Raw genomic sequence first — 20,669 nt, 5'->3', positions numbered from 1 at the left:
TGCTATATTATATCAGAACTTAAACCCAACTATACGTTATTGTAGCTCACATGCGCAGATAATTTGTTCTCAATACATCAAAATATGTGACTGAGGAATAGTCAACCATTTTTATCAAATTACAAGGGCGGCTTTTAAATAGAAATTACAATATATTCCAAACCCCACATTAACCCCTAACTCAACTTTCACTTGCATTTAGAGTAGACTATAACAACTGTAATTAATACTTTCATTAAATCACAATTAGGAATAGTCAAGTCAACCATTTTCTCTAACCACTCCCCTCTCACACCAACTCGCCACCAGCTGACAAACAGCAAACAGATTCCAAATCCAAGACTTTTTTGTGGGAAGTTCTTGCCACTTTGCTACCACCTCCCAATTTTCCTATATATAAATATTACACTTATATATATATATATATATATATATATATATATATATATAAATATATATATATATATCATGTAAAAGAAGCAGTTACACTTGCTACAGCGAAGTTTCTAAAAAAAAAAACAAGAAGATGGGTTGGGGAAAATTGTTCTTCACAGTGGTGATTACACTTTCAGCAGCATTGATCACATACAATATCCTCATCTCAGCTAATGCTTCTTTCAAACAAGAATTCCCAGGCCCTTCAAATAATTTTAGGAAAGGTGGGATTTTTAGTCAAGACCCAATTATACAGATGCCATTGGACAAATCAAAGAGCAAGAAGAGGTTGTTTCACACAGCTGTAACATCGTCTGATTCAGTATATAACACGTGGCAGTGTAGGATTATGTATTACTGGTTCAAGAAGTTTAAGGATGAGGAAAATTCAGAGATGGGTGGGTTTACAAGGATCTTGCATAATGGTAAACCAGATAGGTTTATGGATGAGATCCCTACTTTTGTTGCTCAGCCACTTCCCTCTGGAATGGATCAGGTATTTATTTATTTGGAATTTTTTTTAATTGCTTAGTAATGGGTAATATTTTAGTTTCTCTTTTTCTTCCAAATTTGACATTGAATTTTTTGGTGCATTTATTGGAATTTGGTTGCTTTTATTGAATTGTGTGATCCACCTCATCTTTGAAAGTTAAGCTACTACTCCCTCATCGTAATTGTCGCTTTAGCTCTTTTCACACCTATTAAGAAAACAGTAAAAATACAAGGTATAGTTTACTAAGTTACTCTTTTCAAATGTTTTTTGAGAATTGAGCAGTATTAAAAATAACTACTACTTCTTTATTATTAAGGGTATAATTGAAAACAATTAACATATTTAGTCTTAAATTCCTAAAGTGACAATTATTTTGGGACAAATCTTTTTTAGCTAAAGTGCCTGTTAATTTGGGACGGAGGGAGTATTAGAGAAGGCACTCTTTTGTTTACTTAATTACGTTTTCAGCACACCCTTCATGTACTACCTTATTATTTTCAAGAGGCCAAGTAAGTGGAATAATTTTACTGAAGGGTGACAATGAAATTTGAACTCCACTTCTTGTCATATCATGTTGAATAGGGTGAACTGCCTCGTCTAAAAGCTTAAGTTGATAGAGATGACACACTTTGGTTACTTAATTATGTTCAAAGTATGTTGAACTTGGACTGCAGCTTCGCCAGTTAAATTGGATGTGGTTACCAAGATTTCGCTTCTTTTGATCACCCTTATTTTTCTTTTAATTTTTTAAGCATGGATTGAGAATTGGAAAGCTCTATTAGGATGGGTATGAAAATTTGGCTATGCTCTCTATGTAACATGGATTTGGATAGTGAGTTCTGAAATACAAAAAGATGTTATAGTCTATTCATGTTAAGACTAATGAAGAGAGTGTTTCAGTTTGAGTGAGACAAGTGAGGTTACTGCGATGGTAAGAGCACTCCTGAGAGGTTGGCTTAGGTTTTACATGTAAAAAGGAGAATGTTAACAATGCAATAGATGTATGGTTGTCCTTGCTTTTTATGGTGAATGGTAACATATTGTAGAAGAAGAAGAAGAAGAAGAAGAAGAAGAAGAAGAAGAAGAAGAAGAAGAAGAAGAAGAATCAGTGCGCAACAGAAGAAACGGAAAATAAAAAGCTTTGAAAATAGCAACTTCATCGTTAAATACTGTTCTTGCTGCAAATGCATAGAATTGAGACCAATGAATGCATAAAAATTAAAGGTTAAACCTCAGGTATAAACATCTTATGAATCATTTCTCACACTACTGCAGTAAAGAACTTTTTGAATTGAGGACATACACGAGTGGTTGCAATGATGCTTTTTCCAGTCTCTCCTTCACTTTTCTCATGTTACGTGAGAGACTGTTATGTTTTATCTTCTTATTTCTTTTCTGGATGATTCTTCCTTTGAACAAACTGGTAAGTGATATCTCACTTCTCATCTCGTTTGTCAATTTCAGGGTTATATTGTCCTCAATAGGCCATGGGCTTTTGTTCAGTGGCTTCAACAAGCACAAATTGAAGAAGAGTACGGGAACACACTCATAAAAATTAACTCAAAACAGCGCAAGTTTCTTGTTAGTTCCTTGGAGTATTTACTCAAAAGTAACTCTTTTGTGCAGCTACATATTGATGGCGGAACCAGATCATGTTATCGTCAAGCCCATTCCCAACCTATCTATGGATGGCCTTGGAGCGGCGTTCCCTTTCTTTTATATAGAACCCAAAAAGTATGAGTCTGTACTGAGAAAGTTCTACCCTGAAGAACGGGGACCTATAACTGACATTGATCCCATTGGAAATTCCCCTGTCATTGTTGGGAAGGTACTAGATTGTTTATATAAGTTATAGTAATTAGTTCTCGGTTTTGATTTTCTAAACGGGAATTTCCTTTTTTCCTTTTTTCCACGGGATGATAATAGGAAGCTTTGAAGAAGATAGCTCCAACATGGATGAATGTTTCTCTGGCGATGAAAAAGGATCCTGAAGCAGACAAAGCATTTGGTTGGGTGCTTGAAATGTAACCAGCCCGCCTCTAATTACTGTTATGTTTTATCAATACAACACAAATGCCCTAGTTACTGAAAAATCCATATGCAGGTATGCCTATGCAGTTTCGTCTGCTTTGCATAATGTTGGTAACATATTGCACAAGGAATTCATGATTCAGGTATGATCATTTGCTTTCCTATTTATTTGAAAGGTTGATATTTTACTTGTTCCTTCTTTCTTTCCAAGGCAAAGCAGAGATAAAGAAGATTTGTTGTTGCCCATTTGAAAAAAAAATGTTTCAATGAGGGAACTTCTTGTGTTAGAAATGCTCAATACCCACACTAATTATTCTGATCATGTGGTGTGTGGGATACTTGCTAATGAAAAATCAACTGAATGGGCTCTGGCTTCATTGATCAGTATACACCAGTTCCATGTTATTTGGGGTGCCTGCCTAAGATTTTTCTTTGTATATCATGTGTTAAGGGCTTGCTTATAGCACCCAATATTTTTGGATATAAAGATAGGCCAATGCGATCTGAGAAAAGTCTATCAAAGCATCCCGGTCTAGAATAAACCATTAGTTTACTCAAAAGAATATACAGCGAAAGCAAAGATTTGATGTTTGCATTTTTATGCTGTTGTGGGTGTTAGAATCTCTCCCTTGTGATGCTTTATCTCCCTTTAAAAATAGAGTGACATATTATATGCATAATTATAAAGGTTGGTAAAACACTATACCTTTTACAGATCCGGGCTTAACCATTTTTATTTGTTTCTTAACGGGAAAACTGGAAAACTCTTATTGTCTGTATAATTTGATTCCACGTCTGAAATGTGTATAAAGGGACAAAGAGTTGTAATTTGAAAGATGCTGTAAATCTTGTGCGGAGTAACAATTTCCTGGTGCTTTTGCCTTTTCCTCCTCCCAATTTTCCTACTATCTTTAAAAAATTTCACTGCTTTGAGCCTATTGAAGTAGCGCAGCTCTCCTTTACTTTCTAATTCCTTCTTCTGTTCCACATGTGCATCTGCTGTTGCAATAAGATTTATCCCACATAGACCTGATATCATTCCTTTCTCCTCCTTTTGTCGGTGCTCGTAGCAGCATCACGAGCTTGTAGTGATTTTGGTTGTGAGTTGAAAATTCATTGCAATATATCTTCCTTATGAACATAACCTGAAACCTAATCCTTCATATGTTGTTTAATTATTCCAGCCTCCTTGGGATACGGAAATTGGCAAGGCATACATAGTTCATTACACATATGGATGTGATTACGATATGAAGGTAGCTACCACTTCCTTTTGACTATGAGTATGCCAAGTTGTGATAAACATAATGATGGGAACAACATGCTTTTCAGGGAAAGATGACCTATGGAAAAATTGGAGAGTGGAGATTCGACAAAAGATCATATGATAATAAGTGGCCTCCAAGGAACCTTTCTCTGCCTCCACCCGGTGTCCCAGAGAGTGTGGTACGGTTATCTGTCTTTGTAATTCCCATAACAGGAATGGTTCTAGGATTTTGTTTTACCAAAATTATAGATCTAATAATTAAAATAAGTTGTATGTTATTGCGAACTTTCTCTGCTGCTCTTAGCACTAGCATTGCTAACCTTTTGCTGTATGGATGATTTACTTTGGATAAATAATAGTCGAAGGGAAGAAGTACAAATTTTTACTAGTAACATGTCACATGCATATTACCAAATTCTTAACTCTGATGAGATATTCGCAAAAGGTTTTAAAGCTTCAAAAGAAATTATCAATGAACATAGTCCCTCAAAAGATAACCTACTAAAGCTTTGGTTTCATTTCTTAATTTTAAAGATGATGGGGAGGGAGGAGGGGGTATTGCCATATTGGCTGAAAGGTGAGTAGGAGCAGCTGCCTCCTCTGGCATATCCCCCACCACACACACACAATGTCCCTTATAATTTTTCTTTTGATCTATGAATGAGCATTTGATGACGTATTCTTTTCTCTTTTCCATAATGGTGCCTTACAATATGCTTTTAATTGCTAACCTAATTTCTAGTATGCATATCTGTTGAGTGTTGAGAGATCTATTTTGATGTTGCATGGATGATATCTTGCATGAAGTGCCAGTGGTTAATGAATGAAAATCACGTTGGATCTTTCATCCTATTTCAACTAATTATGTATTTGGTTTTTGTCAGGTTACCCTGGTAAAAATGGTGAATGAAGCCACCGCTAACATTCCAAATTGGGGTTCTTAGAATGGTATTGTGATTGAAGCTGTTTCACACACGCAAGATGTATGATGAGTTCGTAATTTGTACTTTCTATAGCATACAAGAAAATTTTATTTCCTCACTTCTGGTGGTAAATTGCATATCCCCTATCACTGTTGTCAGAGTATCCGAAACTTCTTCTATTATGGCTGCAGTTCCAACTCTCTCTATCCAGTAGGTTTACGTACCACAGTGTATAGTTGCAAATCTGATCCATATGCAGTAGTTTGCTATGTAGAAACAATGTATGTAGTTCTTGAGTTTACTAGTTGCAGCTCTTCTCATTGCTAAATAAACTAGTAACCTAATGACAATGATGGGATATCTTAAAGTTTGCTGTTATTTGTTACTTTCAGTCTAAACAGGATCTTACGCGTAGAGCAACAATCTGGATAACTTAAAAGGTTTTCCTTGTTATTATCAATTTACTGCACTGCAAAATACAATTAGTTGAAGTGAGCTATACGATTCCTCTGCATTCATTATGTTCTATTCAAGTCAGACCTCATCAAATTTAAACTGTCTTTTTGCTGACCATCAATATATATCAACATTCCTTGCAAAACTCACTTAGGTGGAGCTTCCCTGTTAGTCCAAAACAAACTTTGCCAGAATTTGCCGGGCAGTGAAAATGGTCAGTTAAATAAGACTTGTCTTATCCAACTTACAGCATTGATTGATCACCTGATTTTGTCTAATCTGGTTGGTCGTTTGATATGTGCCTTCATTATTAGGCAGTAAACATTGCATTTGTAAGCTCAATTCCTGATGTAATTTTATTTCTATTTTGTATTATATTTACTGGAGATGAACTCATACATATGTTCAGTGAAGATTTATATTACCGAGCAGTGTTGCAAGTAGGACTTGTTTAGTGCTATAACTTAAATCACAAGAAACCAAAAGACGGGGTGAGAAACTGCAGATCGAGATGTTAACGCAAGAATGAAGTATATATATTTACATACAAATTTACAAGATATGATATTCGCGAGGACATTGGTGCTGGCCTTTCACGAGGATATTATTAGTATTACTGCAGAGGCCAAGGAATTACGTCCACTTACTTCAATTGGTTCCGAAATTACATATTCGAACACGTATCAAGCTGTCAGTTTAAGTACTGCCGGCAATTCTTCGAATTACAGTAGCAGGGGATTTTCTTGCCTTCATCTTCATGGTTAAAATTGTAATCATATGTAATCTCTTCTCCAGGATAGATGTCTCTCTCAGCAAAAAATACTACCTGCATATTGATCAAGGTTTAGTATTTTAAATTTTAGTTTTAGTTACCAACATACTAATTATATGTTTAAATTGAAAAGTGGGAAGCATAACTATGCAATGTAACAAAATATAAGTGAAAAAAAAGTAAAATGAGATGTGTCTACCTTCTTCTCATTCCTCACAGAAATGATTCTGGCAACGCAGTTTGGCTGGTAAAAGAAATTGGGAAAAGAAGGAAAGCTCAGTCCATCGTGGAATGATAAACTGACATCAATCTTTTATTTCTTTCTCTTGAAAGAAAGCATAAATTACATGAGAAGTATTAAAGCAGAGACGAAATAATAATCAAAATTGGTTTGCGAAAGAGTTGGCACTGTAACACAATTGGACAGGAGAGCAACAGGACAACATTGTTGTAGAAGACACTTACCATGCATGAATGGTTCACGAATCGAGCAATACCTCCCTTTTGGGTTGCATCGACTATATGCTCTTGATCAATCCTAAAGAAATAACAAGCACTCTTATACTGCAGTTTCTTTCCTGACAGGTAATCTACTTCTCTTTTGTCAGCCACACGGAGCCCCACTATCTCACCCACATATTCAACAACCTAGAGGGGGAAAAAAAAGAAAGTTAATTTGCTGATGAGAAACATATAAATTCAGAGGAAGAGTGTAGACGCAGATGAGACCATTTCGCCTTGTGAAATAAACCTAGATGTGTAAAGACCAAGCGCGTGAATGCCAGATTTGTATACAACCAAACTCTTCCACCCTTTGGAGTATTTATAGCGAGCATATTCCTTCTGGAAACATAAAGTGTAACAAAAAAGTAAGAACATCAGTAACTGAATTCAAAGCGCACAAGAACTTAAAAGCTACACGCTTGACTTGTCAGTTGGACCACTATAGGGTTTAACGATTCAGCACAATGTGCCTTGTCAAGCAACCAACTGTTACTCAGACATACCCGATAATCATATTCAGCATCTTTAGGTGGAAGCCTTGAAACCTCTTTTCTAGATCGCTTTTGTCCAGTTATGTGAATCCAGGCATTTAGCTGCTCCTGGGCAACGAGGCATCCACCACCAGACTCAGAATAATGAGGAAAATTATACCGCACTCCTTCCTTTTTGCGACCCTTGTATCCCTGAATGTAGAACAAGTCTTAGAAAATCTTTAATTCAGGAGTTCAGTACATCTAAACTATTATTAAGAAACAACAAACCTCAGTTCGAGCACAAGTAGAACCTCCTTCTCCCGGATGAATGCCTACAGTACCAACCAGATTTTTGTTAGATATATGTCCCTTGAGCATTTAACCTGGTTCTGAAAATCATACCTTCAAGTTTCGACTCATAAAGGCCTCGTTTGTGAATCTCCTTGGACTTTGGCTTCTGTTGAGTTGGCAGAGAATCATCTGCAATATTACCAGTATTTACAAGGCAATCATACCTTCTCTTCTCTAGAGAGTAGAATAAGCCAGCCCCTAGTTCACCTCCATGGCAATGATCCAATTCACTAGATGTCAAGAGATGACTTTTAGATTTTTTGGCAGTTACAACACGATGAGCATTGCAGCTCCCAACTTCCTTGAGATTCCAAGATTTGTTCATGCATTGATGTTTTCCTTTTGCACTTGCCTTCCTGAATTTTACAGAAGTCACTTTCGCAGTGTAGTTTCCAGAGAAGCTACACTTAGCCAATGAATCACAAATTTCTCTCAGAGAAACAAATTTAACTGGTTTTGATGGATTCCCGTTAGAAATTACACCATATTTCCCACACACTATAGGTCTTACTTCCCTTCTAGAAACCTTCTCATGCATCTCAGAAGACATAGAGGTATCTACCAAACTGCACTTAGCTACTGCTTCATCACCTAGATTAACTTCCTCGTCTATCTGCCTAACAGGTGTTGCAATATCCAACTTCGGCCTCTTTCTTCTTGGTAATTCACAAGTTACAAAGGTATCATCATCGCCAACCTTCAAAAGATCTGACTGAGTACCAATAGTTTTTGCTTCATGGCATTTAACTTTGCTATTGCAAGAAAGAGTATTCAATGAACGCATTCTGAACCTCCTCTCTCTGAAACTTGGTTCTATGGAATATGCACATTCTTCTGCACTGCCATCATCAGATGGGGGGGCACTTTTTTTATACTTGCACGAATGACATTGTAGCCCAGCACCACAAGTGCCCTCTGGATAGCCACAAGCAGAGTAGACGGCAGGAAATGTTGTATCCAACTTTCTCCACTTGGTTCTTTTTCTAATCACTTTATTGGATATATCAGCCACTTTCTGAATACTACGGCTCTTTTCCTGAATGCTGAAACTAGAATGGTTCTGCATTTTGTTCAATCTTAAGGAATCTCTTAGTCTAAGTTCGTCAATCAGACTACGAGAAGAATTATCAGCAAACCTTTTGGATGGCCCTGCATCTATGGGATTGAATTCGCAAGCAACACCGAAAAACTCTGCACTTTGTTCACTGCACTGCACATCATTAGATGACCAGCATCTGTCGATTCCTGATCCTTCATCTACCACAGCATTACTTGCCACAGTATTTTGACCATCAGCAGTAGAGAAATATTTGTCATGAATCATAGCAGATACCTCAGTAACAACAGGCGTAGATCCTCCAGATGAAACATTGGACATTTCTGGCTCCTTTAGACATTCAACATTTTGAAAAGCTAAATCACAATTGGGTATTTTTCCACCAGCATCTGCACTTTGTCCCCTCATTTTTTCATTCACGTTCAGGAAACTTGTTGTCTGTTCCTTACATGTCAGACTAGCTGCTCCTGTCACCTTTTTGGGAACATCTCTCCATTGAGAAGAGTGACACTCCATTTTGTTTATCTTATGCCCCATTAAATTACTATTTTGTTCCAAAGAGGCCACATTCTCCAAGGGAAACTTCTGACTGTCATTCAACTTACAAGCAAATAAATTCTTCTTAATGCAGCCAGAAATTCCTCTCTGTTCTATCCGAGTAGTATGCGGAGGTTCACCAATGAATTGATGTTTTTCAAGGGAAGTGTCTGGCTGAACAGCACAGCTACAGCAGTAAGACATAAACGAATTTGGTACCACCTGAAAGCATTTTGCTTGCTCAACTGATGGAGTATTATTGCTTTCAGAATCTCCATGTCTAAGCTCGTGTAAAATCAAGAAATCAATCAGCACGAAAACTTGAAGGATGAAGATAAGAATAAGATCAACTCAAATGCATGAAAAGAGACATGAGCATTGAACGAACAGATACTGATTCTCATTGTTACAGTTATAGTTCTCAAATAACTTTTATTTGATACAATAAACTCAATTTCCCGAACCCCCCTACCTAGGAATCCAACAGTAGTCCTTTCCCATTTTGTTCCCTAAGTGACTCAAAACCCAACTTTATGGTTAAAAATGGAGGGTCTTTACCAATAAGCTTTCCCTTGTATACAACAACAACAACAAACCCAGTTTGATCCCATAAATGGGGTCTGGGGAGGGTAGTGTGTACGCAAACCTTACCCCTACCTCATAGAGATAGAGAATTTGTTTCCGATAAAGCTTTCCCTTGTATATGGTTCTCAAATAAATTGAAGGATATATTATATGGGCCTCTCTCTAGATTGCATCATTTTTTTGAAAAGGTAAGTTATATATTAAAAAGAGGAACAGCTTGGCACCAAGATGGTGCTAACACAGTACAAATATCAGAAACCCCTGTACAAAACCAAAAAGAATGATTCATACTGTGAAGTCCTATCCTTGTAAACAACAACAACAACAACAACAACCCAGTATAATCCCACAAGTGGGGTCTGGGGAGGGTAGTGTGTACGCAGACCTTACCCCTACCCTGGGGAGTCCTATCCTTGTAAAGATTCAATGAAATCTATCATGCTATCATCAACATCCTTTACATCCTGTAGATTACACCAAAAAGCCAAAAGCCAAAAGCCATACACATTTGTATTTAAGCTCTTGTATGCTATCAATCTTCCCTTCGAAGCATCTGGCATTCCCTTCCTTCCATAAAACTAGATTGCGTCATTCAAGGATCCTCCTTTCTACTTTGAAGTAAAAGTAGAAATATTTCCAATAGACAACGGGTTCATAAATAATTTGCATCACTCCAACCACTACCTTAAGGTTTTGGATTGGATGTGCTCAAGTTCTTTCATATGATTTAAGAACTGATAGAGTTCTACAGTTCAAGTCTCACTGTAGTGCATCAACAAGAGTATTTCCATGTGCTTGGAGCGAGAAGAAAAAGGTCAGGGTCACACATAAGCGGAGGAGGGCATGCTACAGACCTAATAAGATTAATCAAAGTCTCCTCTCCGACATTTCGATTTTTAAGATGAGTTGGTTTACATAATTCAACAGGGTATCGGAGCTAAATTTTAGCAAGCTTATTATCACATTCATATGTCCACATTAAAGTTTACATGTAAACTCCAGAGTTGGATTACACGTGCTGGTTGTTGATTTATATAAAGTTCACATAAGATCCCAGTGCTTAATGATTATTTTTTTTGGACAAGCAATATCATCGCTTTATGATTTTTGGTTAGATAATCATATTCTTTTAGATTTCATTTTGGAGAATGTAACTAATGTGCTCCCAGAAGGCCCATATCAATTCTTTTTTTATTTTTTTGACATAAATGAATTTGGTGCCACCTGATAGCATTTTGCTTGCTGGTTCTCAACAAAGATTTCCAATTGGAATATCATGACCTCTCGAGATAGAGAAAGGAAGATCCATATTTATTACTTGTAGTCCTCAAACTTCATTAACTTCAAGATTCTTTTAACGTGTGCTTTCCAAAGTTAAAGTCATAAACACTAGTCAATTACCCTTGTTCCGTACAATTTTAAAGATACATTACCAACAAACTATTTGGGAAAACAACACTTTGCATTTTTTTTAAACAGTGGCATCCCAGCCAGCTTGAGTGCACCTCCCACCAACACAGGTACTAGGTGACTTTGTCAACTAAGGCTTAGGCGGATGGGAAGAAATCACCTAGTGTTTTTTGTCTTTGTTGGAATTTGAACCCTAGTCTCCAAGGTTTGCACCCCACTTCATTGACCACTAGACCAAACCCTTGGATGCTTTTTGCATCTTATCTTCGTCATCTTTTAAAAGGAAATAACCTGATACTGCATTAAGACAAATTAGTATATCTGGAACTACTTCAGAAAATACTCTATACTACCTCTACCCAACTTAGGTGACCTTATTGGTTTAAACATGCTTATTAAGATGACATCAGAGTATTGCAGTAAAGAGAGAAGTGGATACTGGAGACAATGTTATTTATGAAAAGTTAGAAACTTTCCTAAAATCCAAGTGGTCCCATAGTATTTTTTCTGTTCAATATTATTGGAAGAAGTATTGAAACACTTTCATATTTACTTAAGTTATAATCTGGGGACAACCCAAAAGGAAAAGGAAGTTATTTGGGAGAGAGGGAGTAGTACATACTGAATCTCTGTATACAACAAATTAAATATCTTCCAGGGTGACTCAGGCCAAGAGCAAAGTTATAACCTAACATCAACACTAACAGAGAGAATTGATTACAAACCATGGAAAAGCAAGGTTACAGAAAACGTTTCAAGAGAGTTACCTAAGGTAAGGCCAGTGAACTGCAGTATAAGCAGTGGAAAGCTGACAGTGCAATTCTTTGTCTTGAGCATGCAGAGATCCTCCATGTGAGAGAGCTGAAAAATTGCAACCTTCAAGCAGATCTGTATAGACATAAACTTCCTCTTCATTACAATAATAAATCAAACAAGATACAGAGAATAACTGAAACAGAAACAGCAGTGCTTTACCAGTATTAGGAGCTAAAAGTTGACTATGTTTTCCCATGTAATCACTAACCCCAGGGAAGGCAGATACTGCTGCAGTCTTAGACGCAAGTGGCGTATTTGCGACATAGGGTTCATATAACTGGTTTATGGATGTTGGCGCTTTGCCAAAGGGATTCCTGCATAGCACATGCTCTTTGGTGGCTGTGGTAGAGGAACTGACAAGCACCGGAGTAGGAAATTCCAACCCCTGATGCAAGGTTTGCATTCTTGGATTCTCAGTGTGTTCAATCGGCCTTCCATTCAAGCTCTCTTTGCTAGATGATTGTAGAGTTCGATTTCCAATTAATGTTGAACTTGATAATGGAAACCCCAACGTGACTGCCTGAGATGGTGGAGCTGCTCTAGAGTCCATTGATTTACAGACAGATCTGATACTACCATTATCAAAGGTTCCATTATGGGAAATTAAGGATGTCTTTCCATACAAATTAAGGGTGTTCTGAGCACCAGGAATATCCATCATCATACCATAGGGCTTGCACGAGTAAAGGTTCTTCTCATGTAAGGCCAAGCAATTGCTATGACCAATCCCTTCTACAACTCTCTTAACAGTCGTTTTATTTTCATAATACTTGGAGTAGAGTCCAAAGTTTAATTCAGTGGCACCATGGAAATTAGCAATATTGTTGGCCACACCTTTATCACTGTTCCCATGTCCAAGAGCACATGAAGTGTCAACTTTAAATTCCTTATTAGTCATATTACCTCTAGCACAATGAAAATCAGTTTGGTCGCACTTTAGATTAAGGGATTTACACTGAGGTTCTCCAGGTGGAATATGACTTATATTAACCATATTTTTGGCAGCTTCAGAGTACAGTATTCCTTCTGTACCCTTGAAGCGTGCTTGAAGCATAGGAAATACCGAATCTCTTGTTCTGGATTCACCTGTTGCATTGTGGAGTCCATAGGCAGAGTTGACAAGGTCCAGCTGGCCCTTTCCACTTCTTGGACTCAAATTCAACATATGAAAATTTGACCTGCTTTCTTCCACTGGACGTGATTCAACTGCTGCATGACACTGACAGGTATAAACTTAAAGGGATATCAAGAACTAGAGGAATAAATTCACAAATAAAAACAGACCTTTATGCATAAGGGTCTCTGGAAACAATGATTGTTGATACTCCATTGGTTTGACAGTGGGATGATACTCAAAAGATTGTTGAGCTGAAGTTCCAAACTTTTTGCTTTGCTGGGATGGATGCCCAAGTCTCAACTCAATACTTGAGGAGATACTACTCCCATCCATTTGCATTAGTGAACTGTTGATACCAAGAGATTTTGAAAATTTGAGATCTGGAAGAGAGTTGAAGGTATTTGTGTCCTTAGAGTTTGAACCAATATAAGCTGAAATGAATGAAGAACCATTCTGTGGGTCTCGTATCCCATCTAAGTTTGACAATGTCGGACGCTGAGGGTTCTTTGAAATAAACATATTGTTCGATGACTGTCCAGCTCCACTTGAAGCTCCAAATGCACGAGACTGCTCAGCATTTGGAGATAAATTGGGAAGGGATGGATAAAACTCTCTCAAACCAGTACTCACTGGAAATACTTCAGGCCAGTCCCATCCACCATGATCGTCAGGAGCCCTAATCTAAATTACGATAGAAAGATCACCATTCATGGCTCTTGTGCTTCCAATGGATGCCATTAACAAGTACTTTATCAATAGACATAATAAAATAGAAAAACTAGGTTCTTAAAGTCTGCTGTAAATAAACTAAACAGAACAAAGTCAAACAATTTAGTGCATGCAACCCTAGACATAGTGGTCTAGCTTGCATCTGTACCGCGTATGTATGCTATAATGCTATATAAGCTTTCAAAAGTAGGTGCACCATAGTCAGACCATCATAGCAGGCAGAGCACATTTTATCAGGATCTGAAATCCAGTAGTTCATAAAAAGATATTCTTGTAGCTTTTTTCATCAAAATATATAGATAGCTACTAACATATAATTTAAGTGGACAGCATATAATCAAGCAAAGAAATAAGTGGAAGGTTTTCTAAGTTGACTGTACCAAGGTCACCATATAGAGTGATGCTAATGAATTGCAAATTGCCCTTCTACCTTCCCAGAGATGATAAGAAAGAAATTTGGAACGCTAAATTTAGTGATCCAAATTATTATCCTTCTCCTTCACAACTTTGCAGCAACTTTCTGTTTCCAAATTCTCCTTCAATCAATCAATCAATTATGCCTCAATGCCAATTAGCTCCTAGATCTCCTTAGAAAAGTTTCTATCAAGGTTCCTAAAGCAATTGAAGATCTGATCAAAAGATGACAACCTGAGCAGACTATGTTTCCTATTAAATAGCGAACGCAAAATCCTGACCATTCCATGAACCACAAAATTGATCTACATACCAGGTAACATTGAAATGGACCCCCTCCCACAGTTATATCATGAACATAACCTAAATTGATTACACAAATACAAAAACATTTCAAAGAATGTAGCTACCAAAAAATAAATAATAGCACGGATTTTGAGGCATAGAAGAAATAGATGTTAGATACCTCACATATTCCTTACCCCTAGTTCTTGGAAGAAGACCTTCCGCCAATGAGCTATGGTTACACCACTGTCCATACAAACAGCATTCCCAGGATTAACATCAGATAAACCAGAATGCTGCACAAAAGATAAAACTTCAAACAGTTATCAAAAAAAGTCTTTAACTTAAGTAATAAACAAAAGAAAGATATGGAAATATCAAGTACTCCAACAGAAGTGCCTTTCCTTCCAAAGACTGATGAAGCAAAAAAAAAAAGGAGATTTCAGAAATAACTAGTACCTCACAGAACCTAGAAACAGACATATGTGAACCATGGCACAAGCAAATAACTCCAAGAAGACCAGTATTCCTGAGAACCAGATATCCACCTACATTCAACGACCAAAATACTAATTAGAACATATAAACATAGTATTGATGAAAAGTCAAACTAACTAGTGGGTTACTCACTTAAGCCCAAACAGAACACACGGGGATAGCTGCTCAGAGCTGGAGACAACTGCCCAGAAGATCCTGTTTCCAGAAAAACCTTTCTAGATGTCAGAATATCAGGTATGTCATTAAACTTCATGGCACTATTTGGGATTGATTCTGCATCGGAAGCCCCTCTAGGAAAAGAAAAATGCTTTAGTTTCTCATTGCCAACATAATGGGATGGAGCAGTTGGCTTAGCCATTTCATGTCTTGGATGGTTTATTACAGCAGTTGATTTAAGAGTATCTCCAGCTTTTAACTTGTGGCTGCTAAAATATTGTGACAATTCAACAGCAGGAACAAGCACTGGTCCATTCGTAGAAGCAGATCCATTGGCATTGTTACGATATATTGGCTTTTCATTCAGCGTGAAGACTGATTTTAAATTTGATGATTGCTGAAACTTCCCTTGTAAAGAGGGCAGTGGACCAGAAAGAAAAGATATGAATGAACCACTGAACTCAGCGGGACTAGAGTTATCCGCAATTGAATTTGAAGTCCGTGGAAGAGTAGACTGCTGTACTATTCCATTTCCCAGTGACACTGAATCTTGAGGAATGCTCGAGTAAAAATTTTGACCTGCATTAGGAAACTACAGTAGGGGGTAGGCAGTGAGAAGGACAAATTAAATAAAGAAAAATGAGAAGAATCTACAAGACCCAGTCTAACAAAAAAGATTATGGTAATAATTGTCCAGTATAACAAAGATAGAAGTTACTTGGAAAGGGAAAGCCTCAAGCAACAAGGAAAAACAGTGTTTGATAGACATGTATATTTTGTGCACCTACAGCTGATGGAAACTTTTTGCTACAAAACAGTGGCTCACACGACATCTAATTACAGCACCCAGAAAGAAACTCTTTAGTGACATTGACTATCTGAGCATCATTCATAGCATAGTTTGCTTTCATTGATCAAAAAACCAAAATAAGCCTCTGAAGAATTTCATCTAATTAATCTACATTACACAAATACATTCCCAATGCTTTCTGGAGTTTTCGGAACATTCATTTTCCATAGAAAACTTTTCTCAGTCTAGTTTCTCCACTTAGAAAAGCCACTTCATTATGATGCAAAAGAGGTGCCAGCTATTTAACTATGTAAGAATCGGTGACCCAAACTACAAACCTAGTGCCTAATCATAAACATGAAGATACTAAACGAAATACAATTTACAACCTCCAGTCTGCTTTAACTCATCCAAAGACACTCTTCCTTTGATGCAATAGCAATACAATTCTTTCCATTTTCTATTTCAATAAAATGAAAACGTAATATGTGGCACACACTTGTTTCCTATTAACTCTAAAAGATGTAGATATCTCTCAATGCTCATGTCAACTCTAGACAAAAAAGCTAGATTTGTTACAAGGTCTTTTTTCTAAACTCGTCATGTAATTCAAGGAGTAAAAACGAGGGCTTTTTTACTTTTGGTAATTAAAGGAGGCTTTCTTCATATCTTCCAAAGATTTGCACCATAAAATGAAATCTAATTTGCTCAATCTGGACTACACCCCCTATGTACTCTACTCGTCTAGTTACATGCATTCTACATGAAATGGTAAGATTCATAAACAATAAATACAAATTACAAAAAGCTAATTAACCAGGGGCGTATACACCTTGTCTTATGTGGTGTAACGAGACACCGCTTACCCGAATTTTTTTACTAATTATGTATAAGAAAAATAAAAATATTAGGGATAAATATAGAAAATGACACCGCTTACAACTACAATAAGTTATTTATTTGTTCATTTCTTCAAATTGTGACACCGCTTATGAAAAATAATGTGTGCGCTTACCCATCATGTTCACCACATTTTCCTCCAAAAGTACATGCATTTCACAGAATAAGCTAAAATTAACATGCAAGCAAGAAAAACGCAAAGAAATTATAATTATCAACCAAAAAATAAAAAAGAAAAAAGAAAAACCTGAGAATGGGAATCCGGGAGTGATGAAGAAACAAGTGGTGGAGACGTTGACTGCCACATTGACCCACATTTCCTCTGCCAACAATTATCCATCTCTTTAACCTTTTAAAACCCTATCCTTTCTCCATCAAAAACTTCTCATAAAAAAAAAAATAGTTCAACAAATTAAACCCATGTTCTAATCAAAACCAAATCCAAACAAAAAACCACACTTCTCAGGAATTTAAAAAAATCAAATTCAACCCAGTAAATGTGTAGAAAATATTAAAAATTCACAACGCAGAAATAGTAGTATTATCTGTGTATAAAGAAAGGGCACTAATGATGGGGGAATTTCAAGAGAGGGGTAGCGACAATAACATTAAGCACTGATAATAATGCGATTGGGAAATTGATTGGGCGGATATGGGCCGTTGGATAGAGGTTTTAGTGGGCCCTGAACCGTTGATTGGATTTCCAGCTGTTGGGAAAAAAAAGTGCACGAGGAGTCAAGTGACTGAACCCTTGTAAGGTAACAGTTGGCGGGAAAAAGTGTAAAGGGATGGGACCTACTTGGCTCAGTTGGGTCACGTGACGTATTCATTATTATTGGGAGAAGACTGAAGACTGAAACTGATGAGTCAGCACCTGTCATGGCTTGAATGGGGCCCATGTTGTGTCTTCAATTGGGCCCTACCAAAACTTTATGTTGGGCTTATCGGGGTTATACTGGACCAGGCCATCAGGTGTTGATAATGGTCCAATACTTTATTCTAAACTAGGCGAAGATGGCCTGCACCAGCACGGGCCCAATAGTGTGAAACTTAAAACTAATTATTTTTTATCAGGTTAGTATCAAATGAGATATAAACAACATTGCAAATAATAAAATGAGATATAAACAACATTGCAAAATAAAAATATACAAATTATTCATAAATAATGTATAAGGTTTGAAAGATTTACTAAAATAGAATAGTCTAATTTAGTGACATCAATTATGGCTTAGGACATTTGATGACCTCTCTCCTCTTCTGTAAGCTCCACAAAACATAATCAAATGGTATGGCTATCCAAGCCTCTTTCAATTCTTATGTTGGCGTGTTTTTCCTTGTTGCAAATTACAACGAGGAGGTACTTTGCCGCTTCCCCGACGATAAATATTTGGGATAAACAAAAAATAAGATACTCCACGTCTATGTCTCAAATAAGATTCTCATCAGGACATCTCTTATATTCTAGATGAGCATGAACTGGGACCAACTCTTATTTGCCTTATATTATAGGTTTTACAGTTAAGGCACTTGTGTGCCAGAATATGAAAGTTAAAACATGATATTTCCTGCGGTTATGTGATAACCCAAAATGTCATCTTTAAATTTAATGATTAATTATGTGATCTAAGCACTATTTACCATTTTTCGACTTGAGTGTGCAGTCCGTAAAAAATTTCCGAAAAGTTTTCAGGTGAAAAATAGATTAAAATATGAATTAGATGTTTAAAACATAACTGAGTTGACTTTGGTCAATATTTTGAGCAAACAGACTCGGATTAGTGTTTTGACAGTTCCGATAGGTCCGTATCGTGAATTAAAACTTGGGCGTATGCCCGAAATTAAATTCCGAGATCCCTAACCCTAGATATGGAATTTTGATGAAAAATTTAAAGTTTAAGTTCAAATAGTGACCAGATATCGAATTATGTGCAAATGACCCCAGAATAGAATTTTGATGATTCCAACAGCTCCGTATGATGATTTTGGACTTAGAAGCGTGATCGAAATTTTATTTGGAAGTCTGTGGTGGAATTAGACTTGAAATGATGAAAGTTGGATTTTTTGAAAGTTTGACCGAGGGGTCGACTTTTTGATATCGGGGTCGAAATCCGATTCTGAAAATTTTCATAGATCAGTTATGTCATTTATGACTTGCGTGCAAAATTTGAGGTCAATTGGACTTGATTTGATAGGTTCTCGTGTTGTTTGTAGAAATTAGAAATTTCAAAGTTCATTAGGCTTGAATTGGGGTGTAATTCATGGTTTTAGCATTGTTTGAGGTGATTTAAGGATTCGACTAAGTTTGTATGATGTTTTAGTACTTGTTGGTATATTTGGTTGAGGTCCCGAGGGCCTCGGGTGAGTTTCGGATGGTTAACGGATCAAGAATTGAACTAGAACAGCTGCTGCAATTTTCTTCTCTTGGAAATGTGTTTCTGCCCAGAAATCGAGCTGAGAATCGAAGGCAGTCTCGAGATCCATGATTGAAGGCCACTGATCGAAGGCCCAGGATCGAGGGCTATGACCAAGGCCAGTGATCGAAGGTCATAAAGATCAAAGCCATGATCGATAGCCAGGATTGATGGCTGTGATCGAGCCCCAAGGTTGAGGGCTATGATCGAAGGCCATGACCAAGGTCCATGATCGAGGACCATGATCGGACTCCCCTTAATCAGACTCCCCGTGATCGGACTCCCATGATCGAGGTCCAGGATCGGACCCCATGATCGAGGTCACCCTGAACATATCCGTAAGTTATAAAAACAGGGGGGTTTCGTCCCATTCGCCATTTTTAACAACTTGGAGCTTGAGCAGGGGCGATTTTTGATATATCTTCAAGGAAAAATATTGGAGTAAGTATTCTTAACTCAATCTTGGTTAGATTACCCGAATCTATCACTGTTTTTAATATTTAATTGGTGATTTAAGTTGGAAAAATTTAAAAAACCCTCTTGGATAGATTTGTGGATTTGAGGGTCGAATCGTTATTGGAATTTAGTCATTTTGGTATGGTTAGACTCGTGGTTGAATGTGCGTTCATATTTCGTAACTTTCGCCGAATTCTGTGATGTGGGCCATATGGAAAAATTTTGAGCTAATTTCGAATTTTATTGAAAAATATAATATTTTCTTGTGAAATTGATTGCTATAATTTTTGTTGACTGTATCGAATTGATTATGACTAGATACGAGTCGATCGGAATCGGAAAATTGAGGATAAATCATAATACTTGATTAAATTGGAGCAAGTCGAGGTAAGTGACTTGTCTAACCTTATGTGGGGGAAAATTTCCCTATAATTGATATTAATGTGATTATTGAAATATGTTGAAAGTCATGTACACGAGGTGACGAGTGTGTACACGGGCTAAATGTGAAGAATTATATTTTTAAATTGTGTAGATCATTGTGGTGCATTTATTAAAATATTCTATCTTGTTATATTCTTCATCGTTGATTAAATATTTATATTTTAAATTTGTTTGATCTTCTCCTGCTAATTGTTTTATCTGTTTAGTTGGAACTTGGTTTTTTTATTCTGTGCATTATTTGAAGGTTGATTTTCTTTAAATTAAACATTATTAATTTGAAGTATTCGGCATTTTTAAACTTGATATTGAAGCAACGTATTAAAGATTTTGAAATATTATTTTCCTGAATTATTTAC

The 20,669-nt window shown here is 36.8% G+C and overlaps 2 protein-coding genes across 4 annotated transcripts; one reads left to right on the top strand and one right to left on the bottom strand.

Moving 5' to 3' along the window:
- Window positions 1-250: 250 nt before the first annotated feature.
- On the top strand, window positions 251-5,534 carry LOC104120540 (hydroxyproline O-arabinosyltransferase 1). Its single transcript, XM_070182610.1, has 8 exons — window positions 251-931; window positions 2,393-2,460; window positions 2,555-2,756; window positions 2,855-2,952; window positions 3,033-3,102; window positions 4,144-4,215; window positions 4,292-4,405; window positions 5,111-5,534. The coding sequence occupies exons 1-8, from the start codon at window positions 527-529 to the stop codon at window positions 5,168-5,170; spliced, it is 1,089 nt and encodes a 362-aa protein (XP_070038711.1). The 5' UTR covers window positions 251-526; the 3' UTR covers window positions 5,171-5,534.
- A 563-nt stretch (window positions 5,535-6,097) lies between these two features.
- LOC104120539 (uncharacterized) lies at window positions 6,098-17,699 on the bottom strand. Of its 3 annotated transcripts, none has more exons than XM_009632326.4 (14): window positions 17,247-17,698; window positions 15,286-15,901; window positions 15,115-15,203; window positions 14,853-14,951; window positions 13,395-13,908; window positions 12,270-13,319; window positions 12,062-12,182; window positions 7,757-9,579; window positions 7,643-7,686; window positions 7,385-7,564; window positions 7,107-7,220; window positions 6,843-7,025; window positions 6,577-6,621; window positions 6,098-6,431 (listed from the first exon to the last, which is right to left on the bottom strand). In XM_009632326.4, the coding sequence occupies exons 1-14, from the start codon at window positions 17,337-17,339 to the stop codon at window positions 6,297-6,299; spliced, it is 5,106 nt and encodes a 1,701-aa protein (XP_009630621.1). In that variant the 5' UTR covers window positions 17,340-17,698; the 3' UTR covers window positions 6,098-6,296. The 3 variants fall into 3 exon arrangements, with proteins under 3 accessions (XP_009630621.1, XP_009630622.1, XP_070038710.1); XM_009632327.4 differs by having other exon boundaries at window positions 12,270-13,316; XM_070182609.1 differs by lacking the exon at window positions 6,577-6,621 and having other exon boundaries at window positions 17,247-17,699.
- Window positions 17,700-20,669: the final 2,970 nt, after the last annotated feature.

Source organism: Nicotiana tomentosiformis, chromosome 8 (assembly GCF_000390325.3).
Source record: "Nicotiana tomentosiformis chromosome 8, ASM39032v3, whole genome shotgun sequence".
NCBI classification, from domain to species: domain Eukaryota; kingdom Viridiplantae; phylum Streptophyta; class Magnoliopsida; order Solanales; family Solanaceae; genus Nicotiana; species Nicotiana tomentosiformis.
Note: the sequence above shows the minus strand (reverse complement) of the source record. Positions and strands in the feature narration are given on the sequence as shown.